Source organism: Balaenoptera borealis, assembly GCF_965194805.1.
Source record: "Balaenoptera borealis genome assembly, chromosome: 12".
In the NCBI taxonomy this organism is placed as follows: domain Eukaryota; kingdom Metazoa; phylum Chordata; class Mammalia; order Artiodactyla; family Balaenopteridae; genus Balaenoptera; species Balaenoptera borealis.
In genome coordinates this window covers 83,659,495-83,677,884 of record NC_138869.1, presented here as the reverse complement: position 1 = coordinate 83,677,884, position 18,390 = coordinate 83,659,495, and the positions used below count along the sequence as shown (strand labels likewise).

Here is an 18,390-nt window from a genome sequence, read left to right as displayed (position 1 = left end):
TTGTCACCTCTCAGTTAAAAAAATCAGATCAAAACAAAATTCATAGACCCTAAATCCTCCTGTAGTTTATATCACTCCTGCAAACTTCTCAAAATACTAGCCTCCTCTTGATGTGGAGCCATAGAATGCTGGGGTAGATGAAGGATTAAGGTGGAGAAGGCAATACTTGGCTCGCGTACCAAGTTGGAGACCATCTCAAATGGTGACTGTTGTTGACTGACAAATTTGAGAGGAAAGCAGGGTGAGGGCTCATCACAAAGGTTGGTCCTGACCAAAATTAATGGACTCCAGTTTCAAGATAAGTCTAGCTTATTTAACGACTGGGAAGACAGATCAAAGGCTGAGGATCTCAGATCTTAAAGCTGTTCATTCCTTAATGAGCTTTCTGCAGGATCAGACCCAGCGTCTTCCCTTCCTTACTTCCAGTGCATTCCTCAGTCCACTGTAATCCAAGTGGTTGCCACCTCCATCACTCCACTGGGACCCTCTTCATCTTGATCACTATGCTCTAGTTGTCACATTCAATAGCCACTTCGTATTCCCTCTCTTATTGGAACTTCGCTATTAAGATCACTTCTACTCTCTGCACATTCTCTATTTCTTAGTCTTCCAAGACATTCCTCTCTTCTGGTTCTCCATGTATGCCTCTGATAGCTTTAACTCTTTAGGCTTCTTTTCCTCCCCTCTTCTTTCTATATTAAAAATAGTCATCTAGAAGCTTGATTTTAACTGTATAGACATCTCATAATTCTGCAGGAGACTAAACATGTCCTTGTCCATTAAGGGTTCTTATTTTAAGGCAGGATGGTATAGAATGATCAAATTCATTCATCATAACGTTGCTTAGAATAGCTACCTTAAGATTTAGTTTGTTCAATTAAAGGCAGTTTCAACCTTCCCATAAATGAGAGTGAAGATGACAAAAGTGAAGAATGTTTGTTTCCAACATCTGTGATACAAAATTGAAGCAATGAAGGGTTTTTGGAGCTTGGAGTAGGGTTTTAAAGAAACTGGTCATTGCCTGTTTGAAATATCACTGGAAGTAAGAACATCTTTTTCTGGACCTTCTGGTGTTAGTGGCCACCTCAACAAATACCCCCACCCTATCCCCACCTGGGTATTTAAGGTATAGTATTGAAAAGGAGACAAAACTGGGAGGAAACTTAGAAAGGCATTATTGGTGTTTATAAACTGTTTATATTTTTTATTTTATTTTAATTGAATTATAGTTTATTTACCATGTTGTGTTAGTTTCTGGTGTACAGCAAAGTGATTCAGTTATACATACATATATATATATATTCTTTTTCATATTCTTTTGCACTATGGTTTATTACAGGATATTGAATAAATATAAAATATTTCTAAAGCCTCTTTCTGAGTAGGGTTTGTTGCAAAATGTTGCCTGGCTTCCATGGTGTGGGGTATATTTTGTGTTAATTAAATTGTCTAGGATTTCTTTTTCTTTTTTAAACATCTTTATTGGAGTATAATTGCTTTACAATGGTGTGTTACTTTCTGCTTTATAACAAAGTGAATCAGTTATACATATACATATGTCCCCATATCTCTTCCCTCTTTTGTCTCCCTTCCTCCCACCCTCCCTATCCCTAGGATTTCTACTTGACCACAATCCATGTACTTTTAAGTTATCCCGGGGCCCTAATTAGGCCATGACCACTGGAGAGTTGGGTTCAGGTAGACAAAATAGTCAGGTGTTCCCCGTGGTTCTGACCTTAGGCATTTTGTCTTTCCACACTGTAGTCCCCTGGAGCTCTCACCACCATCCTCAGATTTTCAAATACAGCCTCTGGGGTGATAATGCCAAAAACCATCTCTCGGACTTAGAGCTCTTTCCCATCCTTCAGATTCACAGCCATCCCCAGCTTGCTGTGTATCTCCACCTGGAGGCTTCAAAGCCACCCCAAACTGTAAATGGCCCAAACTGAATTCGTCGATGTCTGTCTTAATGGGCATCTCCACCTGACACCACACCTGCTGGAAACCCAGGGCTTACCCTTGGCTCCTCCGTCTTTGTTACCCTTCCCACTCTAACCTGTGGTTATTCCTCTAGCCCTATCACTTGCCTCTTTCCAGCTCTGTGACTCAGCAACACCAAGCTGCTTATAGTTCTTCCACGTGATCTCTCATTTCTTGCCATCGCGCGTGCTCACCCCTCCGGAGTGCAGACTCTCACCACACACCCTCGCCCCCTTCACCTGGGTAGGTCCCAAGCCTTTACAGTGCAGCTCAGATCTCAGGTGCTTCTCTCCAGAAAGCCTCCCCTGGCAAGGTCTCACTCCCTCCCTTGGTCAGGTACTCCCTTTAGCTTTCTATCCCCCCAGTGTTTACTTACATACTTACACAATGCCAGTTCCTCCTTGGGGGCAAGCATGGCATTTTATTTCTTTTTGCATCACTGTTTTTTAGGACCGTTCTGATGGAGAGGGCACTCATTATTTATGCTTGTGAAATTAACAAGTAATAGATGAGATTCCCTCCCTCATCATGTGAGTTCTTGAATCTCCTAGGAAATCTCCCTAGGCGGAAAAGAAAATATTTTTCATAGAACAAATATATTTGCCCTAAAAGAACCTAATGTCATTTATGGTTTAACTTGAACTTCTTAAGTGAATGCTGAATAAAAGAAGATCTGTACTGGAAGAAGAGAGTTTGGTCATCTGTGAATCTTTTCATCCTCCTCTTTTGAGACAATCTCTCTGCCCTTCTGACTCTGTACCAGGGATCATGTTCCAGAAAAGAATGTGTGGGTACATTTCACATTGGTGTGGTATGGTCCCCACTGGAAATTATTAGATTTCTGCTTCAGAGGCCAGTGGGATGGTTGAAAAGAAGATGCCACTTGATCATCAGTGGCAGAATCAATAAAAACCAGTTGTAACTTATGAACTATATGTAAATTATTGCAGTGAGAGGTGTTCAGATGATTGCCCTGCCTTTAATATGCATTAAGAGCTGTGAGAAAATCATACCCTTTGACTTAGTGATTCCATTGCTAAGATTCTATTTTAAGAAGAAATCATGATTATTGGCAGATTTGCACAGAGATATTTAACACTGCATTCTGTATAATTTGAAAAGAGTGTGGACAAAGCCTAAATGCCAAACATTAGGGATTAAATAACTTGTGGGCTTTTCATGTGATAGAATATTATGTAACCATTAAAATCATGTTTACAAGGAGTTTTAATGACATTACAAAATGCATGTGAAAAACTGCCAAGTAAAATAAGAACTGAGTGTAAAATTGCATGTTATAGGATCTAAATTATGTAAAAATGCTGAGAAATTCTGGAAGGAAATACAAATAAAAGGTTAATGGCAGTTATCTGTAGGTGGTGAGATAGTAGACAATTATTATTTTTCTTTTTCTTTCTATATTTGCATTTTCCAAATGTTTTGTGATAAACATATGTTGTAGTATTTATAGTAAAGGCAAAACACAAAAGTTTAATAACAAAAGTAGAATATATTTTCCCTAGAAGTGGAGGTAATCTTCTAAGGACTGAATAATTACCTGCTTTATGCCTGATAAATGTTTTCATGGAACATTATAAAATATCTAAAGGCAGCTTCTTTGGGAAGTGAAAATGTCACCAGGATCCTAATATAAGGATAGAATTTGTAAGTTATCATAGTGAATCAGATTTTCATAGTTACCCTTGCTATCTTCCTTTTGTTTTCTAGCTTCTTCCTCTGCACCTGAGTCAGTTTTAAAATGGTCCCTCCCTGAAGCATGGGAAGGCATGGAGAAGGGCTGGGGAGGACACAGCGGTACCATTCCAGGCCCTGGGGATGACGTCCTGATTTTACCCAGTGAGTGAAACAATCTATGGGGTAAATAATCACAGACAGACTGAACTGGGCCAGTCTAATTGGGGATTATCTGTCATTTAAATATATTGAACAACACAGTAAAGAATGTGGAAATAAATAGGCAATTATGTCTACCACTTTCTCTTTTGGGTTATTACAGGAGAGGAATTTCATAATCCAGTAAAAACCAGAAAAAATAGTCAGCATACCTTCATTAAAGGTGGGATAAATAGTCTCCATGCCAGAAGGAGTTAGGCTAATCCACTAACTGGATAATTTTTCTAATGTGTCAGAGAACAGATTTACAGAAAATTTTAGTATCCTTATGTTTGAAAGACACAGGGTATATGGAAAGAAGCAATTTTCAAATGCCTCCTATCTTTTGCCTTTGTGAATCTTTTAAATATAGGACTGAGAAGAATGACAAGGTCTTCTGTTGCCATGATTTTTCAAAGATGATGGAAAAGGAACAGATAAATCAAATAGAAAAATAAAATTCTATCAATCTATCAGCTACCTAATCTATCACCTATCTATCCATCCATCCATCTACCTAGAACTCTCTTTTTGTTTACATAAGAAGGGAAAGATGATTCCTCAGAGGTACAGAAATACACACCATACTTATAAAATTCTTCTTTCTTAGGAGAGAATTCTTGAAACTACTAGAAAATTTCCCTAGCCCGAGAAGAAAATGTTTTTCATACAACAGATATATTTCTTAAGACCTATTTCCATTTATGGTTTAATCTGAACTTCTTAAAGTAATACTGAATAAAAGAAGATCAGTACTGGGAAAAGAATATTTGGTCATCTGTGAAATAATAATAATGCTAATATCAAACATTTGTTGACAACTAACAATATTTGGGAATCATTCTCCATATATTAACTAGTTTAATCCTTACAATAGCTCTGCAATACAAGTAATATTATCATTCCCATTTTTACTGACAGAGAAACAGAGGTCCAAGGCAGTTAAGTTACTTGCCCAGGGTCACACAGTTTGCAATTCAGCACAACCAGGATTTTGAACCAGACGATCTGACTCCAAGTCCTTATTCTTAACCAATCAAGTACAATTTCCTTTCTAAAAGGACTAAGGGTAAATGAAAAGAGTGGTGGTGTTGTTTGCTTTATTTACGATGGGAAATGAAGGCAGAAAGGTTAAAACGTACTGACCACCTTCTGGGCATTGGTAGGGTGCACATGTAACTGCACAGAGAGGTGAGGACAGAGGGAGCGGGCTGACCGATACAAACTTAAACTGTTATTATCATCCCACCCCCCTATCATCCACCTCTCTCCATGGAGGATGGAACTTTTTGAATAAACAAGCTCATGAGTCATTCCTATACAGAAAGGAAAAATCTGTTCTGCCTCAGCCTTCTTTTTGATGAATGTAGCCAGTGGATTGGCCCTGGGCTATGGTTTTTCCCACTAAGCAAGCTGTTTCCCCCCCCACATGCAGGAAGCAAGAGAAGCTTTTGAAGGTTGCCAAGCTTTTAGTATCCTTGGGACCTTTATGCTGAGCGAGGAGCAATCTTAGCTATCTTGCTTGGCACTGCATTGACTGTATCCACTGTGTGTCCTGGTTGCTGGGGCCCCTGGCATTCTCCATCATCCTTCATTCCTTTGTTCATGGTCAGCTTGTAAGATGGACCCGAGTTCTCCGTGAAGCTGCTCTTTAAGAGCACAGATCAGTGCTCTGGAGAAAGGCGGCGGGGGGGTGGGCGGACACAGATACCGGATGTCTGAAGTATCTCCCAATTGGTCCTTCAGTATTATTGTAAAGATCAGAGAAGTTAAGATTTTTAAAATCTGCAATTATTGTTCATTATTTAGTTTTCAGTTGGAAAAATAAGGGAATGAAAACAGATTTGTAATATATAATAAATGAAGTCCTTACTTCTTGCTGCCTCTCTCCTCGAAGTAGCCCTAATTCCAGAAAATTATCTTATAGTGGCCAGTGTTTTAATCTGTTCTGTTTAGTTTGGGGTCTTTTGTAGGCGCTGTACTAGCTTACTCTTCTGTTTTGATTTTTTTGGCAAACCCTGATATTTTGACCTCTGACGGACCTTGGAATTGAATTCACCTCGTCTTTCTACTTGTGGTTTTACCTTCTTGACCTTTCTGGCTGTTCTGGTTTCTTTCACTCCCTGCCTCCTCTGAAACAAGTCAGTTTGTTCACCCAAGTCTGGCACAAAAGAGACACCGAGTATTGCTTGAATGAAGCGCATGTTCTCCATGCTGCCATCCAAAATTTCATACCAGAACTGAATCTTTGGATTTCACAGGATCGACCCAGTACAACTATACGACTTTACAGATCTGTGGAAAGTAATGCCTTCTCCTTTGAACAGAGTCCTAAGAATTAAGATGTTCCTGATGATGATGATGATGTTAACAGCAACTGTAATTTTAGTGCTGGGTGTCTGCCATGCACTGCGCTAAGTGTTCTACATGGGTCTTCTCGATCATTCCTCACAACTACTTTGATTTGGATCCTGCTGTTATCTTCCTTTTTATAGCTGAGGAATTTGGGACATATAGAGGTTAAGTAACTTGCCCAAGTTTCTCCCAGCTAATAAGTAAAAAGGCTGGCCCAGGAAAGCAGACAGTTTGATTCCAGAGCCCTAACTCTTTACCATATATATATTTTTAAAAACTCACCATTCCTACTTGCTCTGATTCACTCAAATCAGACTCCATATTATACTGAATTTATACTTCTCTACTTCCTGTTCCCATTGTTCCCTTCACTTGGAATTAAAAAAAAATTTATTGAATACCTAGCATATGTCAGATACTCTACGTGAGGAATTCAATCTTGCTACATTCTCATTAGGTACATACATGTGGAGAAACTGGAGAAACTTCCCAAAGAGGTATCTGATGCCATGAGCCGTTGGTAGAAGTATCTGCTTTGCATCCAGTAGCAAATATAGTTTTAATTCAAGTTAACATTCCTTTCCAATTCAGTTTAACCAACAATAACTGAACACTCACCACACCAGGTGCTCTGATCTGGGGCTCCAGAGGCAAGTCGGATACAGCCGTGATCTCAAACAGCTAGTAACTTAGCTGGGTTGATAAAACGCATACTAATACTTAATAATACAACAAATAGCTGTAATAAACACCAGAAGTGTTTAGAATCAAAGTGTCTCAGGCAAGATGAAGAGAGATGACTTCACAGAGGAAGGGGCATTTGAAGAGGACCTTGATAGATGGGATAAGAAACTGAAGGTCAGTTACGAGACACAAGGGTGTACTGGGGAGGGAGCGATGTTTTAGGAGATACAGGATGGGCTGTTGAGTAGGGCAAAGCTGTGTTCACATTCGGATTCTGACATTTACCAACTGTGTGGCGTTAGACACGTTTTAAACGTTTCCGACCTTCATCTATAACATGAGGGTTAAAATTAATATATCATCATGTTGAGGGGATTAAGTGAGATAACATCAGCACACATGACCGCCGCGTGGAGTGTTGGCAATAATGGAATTATAGATGAACGCTGTGATTTTTAATGTGTCAGGTGCTCTTTTCCTTCGTTTTTCCATCTGCCTGCCCCTCTTGGCCTCTGGTATTAGCAACACTTTGTATTTGCTTTCCAATGGCTTATTATTTAATTTTCACACCAACCTTGGGAGCTAAATAGGTAATAACTATTATTACAGTAAAAACCCGTTTTTACATAATACGATTTTAATGGAACTGCTGATGTTACAAAATGAAAGTGACTGGTAAAGAAGATTTAAGTGATACTTTTGAACCTCTAATATAATTTTATGATGTTTTGTGTATTTTAATTCATTAATAAAGGAAATGCGTAGAACATTCCCATCATTATTCAAATAGAATAGCATAATTTTTCAATAAAATTCTTAGGGTAAATTGCCTATTTCCATTTTCTGGGAAATCAATTTTATGGAATGACCTCGGACCCATCCTATTCCATAAAAATAGGACTTCACTGTACTAATAAAAGATATCACTATTTTAAGTATGGTACCATTTTCCTTTGAGGCATTCTGTCTTTATAGACATTGGATTTTGAAAGCTGTAAATTCTTCTTGGTGGTATTATATGGAGTGAACCGAAGTCATCATGGAGAATTTGCTTTTGTAGTTTAGTTTATGATAACTTTGCTTCACACAAACAAGTATATCTGATTGTCTTTGCCTCCTAAATACTGGGAGAATTGGTCTAAATGCATTCAAGACATCTTGCAGAGTGGGAACAAGTTCTATCTAATAAATCATGCAAATCGCAAACCCTCACAAATAATCCTGCTAACTTGTACTCCAGGTTTTGTCCTGAACTGACCTGCGAGGATTTGATGCTTCCAGTTCTTTCTCTGAAGGAGTTTCAGCCATGACAGGATGACACCTTTTTCACACAGAGCAGCTTTAATGAAAGGAAAATGTGTTATAATTCCAAGTGGCAGGATTCTGTTTTGAAGGGTACAGATATGATATCATATAGCCTCCAGCATGGTTTTATTTTTGCGTGTATGTGTGGTAGAATTCACTGTGTTCCATTTTCCCGTATTACTTTGAACTGTCCTTATTTGAAGAGATGAATGGAGAAGTACTGGTTTTCTTTCATAATAGTTCTTCTGTTTGTTCTGATTTTCAGTACTCGGGTACTTTAAATGGCAGTGAGGCTCATCAAAGTCCTGGGATGTTCAAAGTCAACAATGTTTAACGTATTTCCTTGTTAAATCGCAAGACGTTGAGGTTGGAGATATGAGTTAAGATGACCATAAATCAGGAAATAATTTTTCTGGGGGAGGAATTTCTACAAAATGTTGTGAGTAGAGCATTACTAGCTTAATATACTTTTTTCTTACCTGAGATTATAACTGATATAGGATAAGATACAGGTAACACAGAGATTTGGGTCTGCCACGTCAATTAGAAACCAAATACCATAAATATCAGTGTTGTCTCTTGAATAGTTTCAAAATTCTCATCTTGTCCCATTTGGATGGGACAGAAAGTCACACAAGCCATCACCCCCATTTATTCTGGATTACTAGCAAGTGGGAAGGGGAAGTTCATTTAAACTTGAGTTACTGGGGTCCTTTGTAGGATGCATGGCATTAGTATGGTGCCTGCGGGAGTGTGTGTATTCTGGAAATCTATCACTATTTAACAAACCACCTAGAAACTTCACAGCTTAAAACGTACATTTTATTTCGTTCACAATTTTGTGAGGAAGGGCTAGTCTGGGGTATTCTTGCTGGGGTCTTTCATGCATTGCTCTCGATGGTGGCTGGGCTCATCTAAAGCCCCAGCATGGTTGGGTGGTCCAAGAGAGTTCACTCGTGCAGCTGGTGGTTGACACTGGTTATTGGCTGGGAGTTCATTCAGGCCAGTCAGCTAAGAGGCCTAGGTTCCTCTCCACATGGGTTTCTCTGTGGGGCTTCTTGGGCTTTCTAACAGTGTGGCAGCTGGATTCCAAGAAGGAACATCCTGGAAAAGAGGAGTTCCCCAAGAGTGAGCAGTCCAAGAGACCTGGGTGCAAGCTACATGCCTTCCGAGCCAGCCTTAGCAGACTCAGAATATCATGACCGTCACATTCTCTTGGTCAAGCAGGGCACTAAAGCCAACCCAGATACAAAGGAGGAGAATTAGGCTGTACTTTCATTGGGAAGAAGAGCAAAGAACTTGCAGCTGTCTTTAATCTACCACTGTGTATGCGTTTATGTGTGTAGTGTGTGTGCATGTATGTAATTAAGAGCAGATGTACCTGACTTAATTCAAAAGGTTTGAGAGTTTTAGGGTCTGGTCAATTTGTGCTGTCTTCCCTCTCTGGGCAGACATTATTTAGATTCTGTTGGCTTACGTGAGTCAGAAATTGAAGCACCCCAGGAGACAGACTGGTTAAAGGATTTTAGTTTCTTTATTCTCTACTACCTACCATGCCAGGTGTTATGGTATTGCCTCTTCACTGCCTGAAAGTGGGATTCTTCAACCCTTGAACATAATTGGGGCCCTGATCTGGGATTTCTCACCCTGAGATGGGCAACGGATGACAGTGTTTGGGCCGCAGCCTGTGTCCAAATCTCTATGTGGGTGACCAGAAGCCTCTTCTTGGGAGAGAGAGGAGTGCTTTGGGGTGAGGGGAGAAGTGGAGCACAAATACGTTGAGCATTTTGTTTCCTTCAGGGCAGAAATGAAAAGTCTGCAAGGATAACAGTCAACAATTCTTTTACCTTATTTAGAGCATGAATGGGAAAGCTATTCTTTAAGATTATATAAGGGAAGAATAAACAAATATGATTTCAAGAGGTACTCAACACAAATTTTAATCAGCATTATTAGCAAATAAAAAAATAAAAAGAAAATCTGAAAACAGAGATCAAAGGACCTTTAGATACTGTATAAATCTCCTTCTTTTAGGCAGTTTCTTAGAGGTGAGCACAGACGTCTGGGAACCTTGCTTCATGGTGAAGGGTGTTGAGGCCATGTCCTTCCCACGGGAAGGAAACATCAGGATCCCAAGCTCCCTGGAGCAAGTATTTCCACAGGCCTCCCCAAACAGTTCTGAAATGTTTAACTTAAACTGACTTTTTATATATCCAATATTTAAGAATGTACCATAGAAGCTTACTATTTAAGGCAATCTAAGTGCAAAATCCTTGGCAATATGGACTCCTTTGATGAATGATTGTCGAACAATTTATTTGTTTTATTTGTGGTGTTCTTCCATGAATTTAATTGCATTAAGTAAACATTAATATATATGTAAAATATGGATACATAGAATTGTTGAGCTGGTAGGGAACTTAGTGACACTCAACTCAAATGAGCTAAGATAATGCAAGTGTTTTCTAAATTGTAGAATCCTATGAAACACATTATTATCATTGCCCAAACATATATGACATTTGGTATCAAGGATAAGAGTGGGATTTCAGTCTCCTTGTTTTCAACCCAAGTGTTGCAAATTGCCTTCTAAAATTTATAAGAAGAAGTAGTGTTGCTTTATTTGTTATATTTTAGATGATTTGTGTCCTTAAAATAGGTTTACATTTGAGAGACACACTTGGAAGCTAGGGAGTTCCTTTTAGTTGCAATGACTGTGATTCAAACGGGTTTTTACAAATGAATAGCAGTAATGCCATAACTACCAAGCAAGACCTGTGATAGGGTGTCCTTGCCAGGGGTAGACAACCAGGAGTTGAATTTTTTTTTAAAGTATTTTTACAACTGTATATGTTTTCCCCATAAAAAGTAAATTTCAATTAAAATCACAGCAGAGATTTTTATTTCCTGCAAGTGACAAAAGGAACACAATAAAAAAATATTTTAAAAAGTTGATATCCTTTCTCTAATCTCAGTTTGTCAATCTCTGCTTGACTCAGTCATGGCGCTTGTTTCTGGGCTAATTAGAATTTACCTAGAATCTTCTCTTGGGACACAAGACATGTAGACCCTGACACTCTTTATGGCTTGCTAACTTGCTGGAACTAATTGGAGTTTTAGTCTAACTGAGAGGATTTTCAAACCCTTTTCTGTCCTTACTCACCTGAGAAACACACTCATTGTCATAGTCCATTAGTACTAGGATCATAGCAGTTTTCTAGGAGGGCACATACTTCCCCAGGGTTTACAGATCATAATTTGGGTGGGGAGATATTGGAGTGTGAAGTGTGTAGGAGACCTAGGATTTATTTTTGGCACTTACCGCACCTAGAGAATCACTACTTTTATAACTTTACAAACTCCTAACTCCAGTCTCCCAGAAGTGTGACCCTTCTGGGAACTTTGGGTTCTAGCCTGAGAGGAACCTAACAGGTATACCTGTAAAACACCTGTGGTGCATTTTTTCCATTGACTTAGGTGTGATTCCTTTGCTACTATAACAACTTCTTTCTCCATGTGCAGTTTAAAACTAATTTTTAAAGGAATTATGAGTTATTTTCCTTAGGACTTCCAAGAGTACTTTGACCATCACAGTACAAACTATAAGATTCCTAGTAGCAATAAATGCATTGGTGGTTGCTATGGAAAAATACAAGTATGTTTCATAAACTTGATAAGAAAGGAGAATTGGCAGGACCTGGCATTTTATTAATTGTGAAGGGTAAAGGAGAATGAGGTTGAAAAGATGACTCAGGAGTTTGGGAAGGAAACCAGTTGGGAATCTGGATTTAGATTTGGTAATCCTCGAAGAGTTGACTAAGGAAGCCTTGGAGATTGAACTAGGGTTAGAGCCAGCATGGGAGCCAACAGAGACATGCAAGGAGGGGGTAGGAGACAACATCTTGGAGGAAATTCTAATTTAAATTGCAGGAAGAGAACCCAGAGAAGGAGCAATCGTGAAACCAGGAGGAGAAGTCAGACAACAGAAGGCAAGAAAAGAGTGATACTGAGATGGTGGAGGTGGTTCATAGTAAACGTTCCATGGAGGACCAGGAGGATGGTAGTTTAGAAACTGCCTGAGAAAAAACTGTATACTCTCTGCAGGCTCCTACAAATCAAATGCAAAATCTAATGCTTTTCTTGGCTTATTGTTTAACACATCTGTATCGGATCTTTATAAAAACCCTGGTAGAGATCAATGCTTTCAAGGATCCCCATATTATTTTAAGGTTATATTCCATTTATAGTTATTATAAAATATTTGGCTATGTTCCCTGTGTTATAAAATATATCCTGTAACTTTTTTTGTACATAATAGTTTGAATCTTTTACTCCCCTATCCCTACATTACCCTTCCCCTCTTCCCTCTCCCCACTGGTAACCATTAGTTTGTTCTCTATATCTATTAGTCTGCTTCTTTTTTTTAAAAATTATATTCACTAGTTTGTTGTATTTTTTTAGATTCCACATATAAGTGATATCATATAGTATTTATCTTCCTTTGACTTATTTCACTTAGCATAATGTCTTCTAAGTTCATCCATGTTGCCGCAAATGGCAAAATTTCATTCTTTTTTATGGCTGAATAGTATTCCATTGTGTGTGTTTGTGTGTGTGTGTGTGTGTGTGTGTGTGTGTGTGTGTGTGTGTATACCACATCCTCTTTATCCATTAATCTGTTGATGGACACTTAGGTTGCTCCATATCTTGGTAATTGTAAATAATGCTGCTATGAATATTGGGGTGCATGTATCTTTTCAAATTAGTGTTTTTGTTTTTTGTTTTTGGAGATATACCCAGGAGTGGAATTGCTGGGTCATATGGTAGTTCTATTTTTAGTTTTTTTAGAAACCTCCATACAATTTTTCACAGTGGCTGCACCAATTTACTTTCCCACCAACAGTGTATGAGGGTTCCCTTTTCTCCACAAGGGAGAAAATTAAAAGAAAGAAAATTTGTTAAAATTTAAAGCAATTACTCCCTGGTGAGATAGCATCACTTCTAGGGTGGCAGCCCGGTTGTGTCTAGCCACTCTCTTTCTAGAATACTGCCAAATGTTCTAAATAAATAGGTCATATAATAGGCTTAGTCCAACAGAACTGGTCAATTTGTATAGCTCAGTCAGTTTGGGAGAATAGAATAGACTTAGGCTATCTTCTCTAAGATATCATTGTCATTTCCTAAAGGGGTACAATATTACAAAAATATAAATCAACACAATAAATATATTTTTTATAAAACTGTAGAAGATTGTATATAATTGTTACAATGATTTCAATTCTGGAGGTCAGAAGGTCATATTGAAGGTCATATTTTAAACAGCCAGTAGTAGTCCATCGGAGTACATTGGTGAAGTCCTTTCAAATTCAGAATACTGAAAGCAGCATCCAGAGGTTTTGATATTTATTTTGGGATGTTGATCTTAGGAGCTAATCTCTTTAAAGTCATTAGTAAATAGAGTGACCAACTACTCTGATTTATACAGAACTGAGGAGTTTCCTGGGACACATGACTTTCAGTGATAAAACCTGGAAAGTTCAAGGCAAACCAGCACGAGTTGGTCACCCTACTAAGAAATCACCTTTCAAGCTCTTACTGACCTCATAGTCTGTGATCTGCACTGCCACAAATTTGCTGAGAATTAGTGAAACTTTTCCTTGACGTTAATGCAGAAACCTATATTTTACCTCGTTTAATTCCCCTAAGAAATTTGTCTCATGGAATTAATATTCTTTGAGGAGACACAGGCATTTCTTACAAGAGAAGGGGACCTGAGTGACTGCATATGTATTTTACCCTCCTTGTTGGGGCCGGGGAAGTTTGAGCCAAGTAAGGAACAGCTGCCCATGGGGCCCTTAATCTAGAGCAGGGCTTTTTTCACTTGCTCTAATTGAATTACTTCTTTTTCTCTTTACTTTATGGTCTGTTTTCCATGCAGATATTCTCGGAATGTTGAATTAAATAATTCATGATTTCCCAATTATTGGTTTAGGTACAGTTGACATTTCTTGAATTGATTATACTTTTTGAGGGAGCTTTTGGAGTCTCTTCATATGTAGAGCTTTAAAGATAAGAAGTTTGCCCATGAGAGGTACAGCCGGGCCAGCAGGGGCGGGACTAACACAGTGGTTCACTGTTGATCCTTGGGGGTCACCACCCTTTCACACAACCCAGGGGTTCTGAACTTCTTGTGTGCCCTAGGTCCCTTTGGCAGTCTAGTGAAGCCTAGATCCGTTCTCAGAATAATATTTTTAATGCATAAAATAAAATAGGATCATAAAAGAAACCAGTTGTATTGATCCAGCTATCAAAATACTAAAAACCAAATTTGTGATATAATAATATATATGCTTCTTTATTAGCACATTAAATAACGGTATCTAGTTCTGTTTCTAATTACTATCATAATGTCCATGTTGTTGTTGTTGTAGATATTCTGTGAAAAGTACTGCCATAAATTCCTTCTCTCCCTGTAAGTGTGTGCTATTCCTCCCCTGGAGAAGTGGGGGCTCACTCCCTTTCCTTTGAATGTGAGTCTGCCTTCCTGACTTGCTTGACCAATAGAATATAGTAGAAGTGATGTTCTGGGACTTTCAGGCCTAGGTCACAAGAACACTTGCATAAGAAGACCATTTTGCCTGGATGTCTTTCTTGCTTTTGGGATGCTCCCTTTTGGGATGCAGCCCTCAGGCTATGGGAACCCCAAATCCTATGGAGGCCCTGTGTTTTTCACACTGGTTGGCAGCCCAGATGAGCTCTAGCTAGTAGCCAACATCAGTTTCCAGCCATGTAAGTGATCTCTCTTGGACATCCAGACCAGAGATGAGCCCAGTAATGGGGTCTGGCTGGTAACTCTGTTTTTTCCCCCTTATTTGAAAACACATTTAAAATCTCTTATTTTACCCTTATGTCAATATTTCTCAGAATTTATTATGTGTATTCAGGAATGCTCCCTTAGAAGGCGGATTCCTACATTCAGTTCATTAGGATCCACATGGGCCCTGAGGAGTCCTTGGCCTTCACCCTATCCAAGGGAGTGAAAGTGGTTAAAACTCCTCCTCAAAGTGAGCATTATAAACTAATAAAATTAAGAGTTGCTGTAGAGGGACTTCCCTGGTGGTACAGTGGTTAAGAATCCACCTGCCAATGCAGGGGACACGGGTTCGAGCCCTGGCCTGGGAAGATCCCACGTGCCGCCGAGCAACTAAGCCCGTGAGCCACAACTACTGAGCCTGTGCTCTAGAGCCCGTGAGCCACAACTACTGAAATCCTGAGTACCGCAACTACTGAAGCCCTTGTGCCTAGGGCCCATGCTCTCAACAAAAGAAGCCACTGCAATGAGAAGTCCGTGCACCGTAATGAAGAGTAGCCCCCGCTCACCACAACTAGAGAAAGCCCATACGCAGCAACGAAGGCCCAACGCAGCCAAAAATAAATTAAAAAAAAAAAAAAAAGAATTGCTGTAGAAAACATACAGAAAGTTATGTAAGCATATACCTGAGGACCTGGACTGGAATGACATGAATCTAATTAGGTAAACCATACTGTAAGGCTAAAACAGTCATGTAGATGTTACCTATTACTAACGGTAAGTTTACCCAGAATTTCTCAAATTGTTTCCTATGAAATTAGTTCTTTATAAGCATCCCATGTAAGAAAGATAACGACGTCAAATGAGTTTGGGAAATTTGGGACTAAACAGAAAAATAATTTCTTTGCTTCCAGTTTTTCAAAGCCCTTTATATGATAATATGGATTGTGTAATTTCCAGGGGGGATATAGTATGTGCTGTTTCTCCAGGATGATTAACCATGTAACCCTTTTATTCACAGAGCAGCTCATGACGCCAGGATTTTAGGGAAACACTCCGAGTACAAAGTACTCTCACACTTAACATTTGCTACCACTCCATGTGGTTAAGCATCAGTTGTATTAGGTAAGATTAGATCTTCTGTGAGTAACAAAGACCTGAAAAAGAGAAGTTTCTATCTCTCTTATGTCTGTTCTGTGGTGTCAGGGACTTGGACTCTATTTGCTCCATTATGTGCTGTTTCCATTCCCAAAGTTACTCTGTGGTCCAAGATGTCAGCTGGAGCTCCAGCCATTGCAACCACATTCTAGGTAGCAGGAAGTAGGAAGGATTCCACCTCTAAGTCACACTTGACACCTCTTCTTACATCTTATTGGCCAAAACTTGGCCGAATGGCCATAACTAATGGGAAAGGAGACTGGGAAATGTAATCTTTTGGCTAGGTGACAATGTATTAAGCTAAAAATTGGAGTTCTTGTGACTAAGGGAAAAGAAAAAAGATACTGGGAGACAACTAGTGGTCTCTGCCACAATTATCTCTGATTTTATAACTGAGGAAAATGGGACCCAAAAGGGGTGTCCAAGAAAGAGTTCAGAGATCATGGAGACAGCACAGATTCAAATCTAGGCCTCCAGATTCCTTGAGTGTGTCTAGTTCATTACACTATTCCTATTTAATCATGTGGGAGGGATCAGAATAGAGCCCTTCAAAGGCTAGGATCTAAAGGGTCATGGTGATATAAACAGATACACCACCGTAAAGCATATTTTAAGAAAAAATTAGGAATATCTGTTTCTTAGAGGTATATCCCCATATTTGGAAATTAACAGCATTTGATAAACAAAAACCTATAGGTGGGATGTGACTGCCTTTTGCTACGGATGTGTTGTTAAGACCAGGATCCTGTTTCTCAGGCTGCTGTGTACTCCTAGGGCCTGCTCTGTGTCTAATGGCTTGTCCTCACTTTCTTGGATTTGTCACATCAGTGATGCTTTGTGAGCCCTGGATCCTGTCTGAAGCCATCCGTTTGCCTCTCTTTATTTACATGATAACATCGCCTGATGGCAAGTTAGTGTCTGGATAAAAAAACATTGCTGTTACCTGGATTGAGCTGGGTTTTTGTCTGGTTTAAGGACAGGCGGATAGCCCCTCTGACTGCATCTCTCGGGCGGCAGTAGTGTGTGGAGGGTTTGCACAGAGGTGGTGAGCTTGCTGCACTGTGCCAGGATCGGCTGGGCTGTGCTCACAGGTGCAAAAGGCGGGCGTCACCCTGCTGTCTTCCAGCACGTAATGAGTACCAACAGGAACTTCGCATCTTTGTGTTCCTATGGTCCATGATAGCTCTGGAACAGAGGAGATGCTCTCTGTGTTTTTGTTAAATGAATGAATGAACAGTGAACTGGATGGGATGCTGATGAATCCCAGCCCCTCTCTTCCATTCGTACTGATGGCATCCTTGCTGGACTTGCAGTGGGTCAGCAGGAATGATTGTTGTTGGCATAGTGAGGCTGGATGCCTTGGGGTGGTTGCTCTAATACCATATTAGTGTTTACTAACTATAGTAAGAGTCCTCTTTATTTGGACTGTGCTGTGTATGGTACATATCATTCTATGTGTATATCACTTTAGATGTTTTAAAAATTAAGTGACAAAATATAAAATTAGAAATCTGACTTCAGAACCAATTTTATTTTGAGAATAGGTTAACCTTTTTGGAAACCTGAAAAACCTAATTGTCAAAAGCAGCAAGTTTCAATTTTCCGAAGGCCTTGGTCTTGGGTATAGAATATTGTAGAATATTCCAGGGCCTCCCCAAGGCCTTTAGGGTAAATCTCCACGTCACTGATTTGGACCACAGAGTCGTTTGTGATCTGGTCTCGTTGCCCAGCTCTTCCCTGTGTGCCCTGCCGACCAATCGCACGCGTCTACTTACTGTTTTCGGACGGAGGCAGCTCTTTCTCCTCTCCGCTCATTTATACTTGCCATTCTCTCTGCCTGGGACTTGCCCCACCCCTCCTTCCCAATTCTCCCCACCCCCTTTCCCACCCTAACACTCTGCCAGTTGCTACTTTCTGTCTTTGAACACTCAACTTAGTGTCACCTCTTCCAGAAAGTGTCCCCGAATCCCGTTTGATGTAGTTCTCTTTCTTCTGTGTTCCTGCAACACCTTGGGCCTATTTCCATCCTGTTTCCTTATTCTGTAATTATTATTTACGTTTATGTTGCCTTGAGGACAGCGGCCATATCTTATTCAACTTATCCCAGTGGAAAGCACGAGATTTGGCGTGGAGCTGAGACTCCATAAATGCTAGAGTGAGTAAAGGAGAGTGAGAGGCTGGTACTGCCTAGTCGGTTCCTGCGA

The 18,390-nt window shown here is 39.7% G+C and overlaps 1 protein-coding gene across 19 annotated transcripts in view; it reads left to right on the top strand.

The window, feature by feature from the left end:
• Positions 1-18,390, top strand: part of PKHD1 (PKHD1 ciliary IPT domain containing fibrocystin/polyductin) — a 476,353-nt gene that overhangs the window by 236,740 nt on the left and 221,223 nt on the right. For 18 of the 19 annotated variants that reach the window (XM_082346239.1, XM_082346232.1, XM_082346245.1 and 15 more), the window contains one exon: positions 3,709-3,837. The exons of the other annotated variant lie outside the window; for it this stretch is intronic. In XM_082346239.1, the coding sequence (XP_082202365.1) occupies positions 3,709-3,837 (129 nt within the window). The remainder of the gene's footprint in view (positions 1-3,708; positions 3,838-18,390) is intronic. 19 annotated transcript variants of the gene reach the window in all.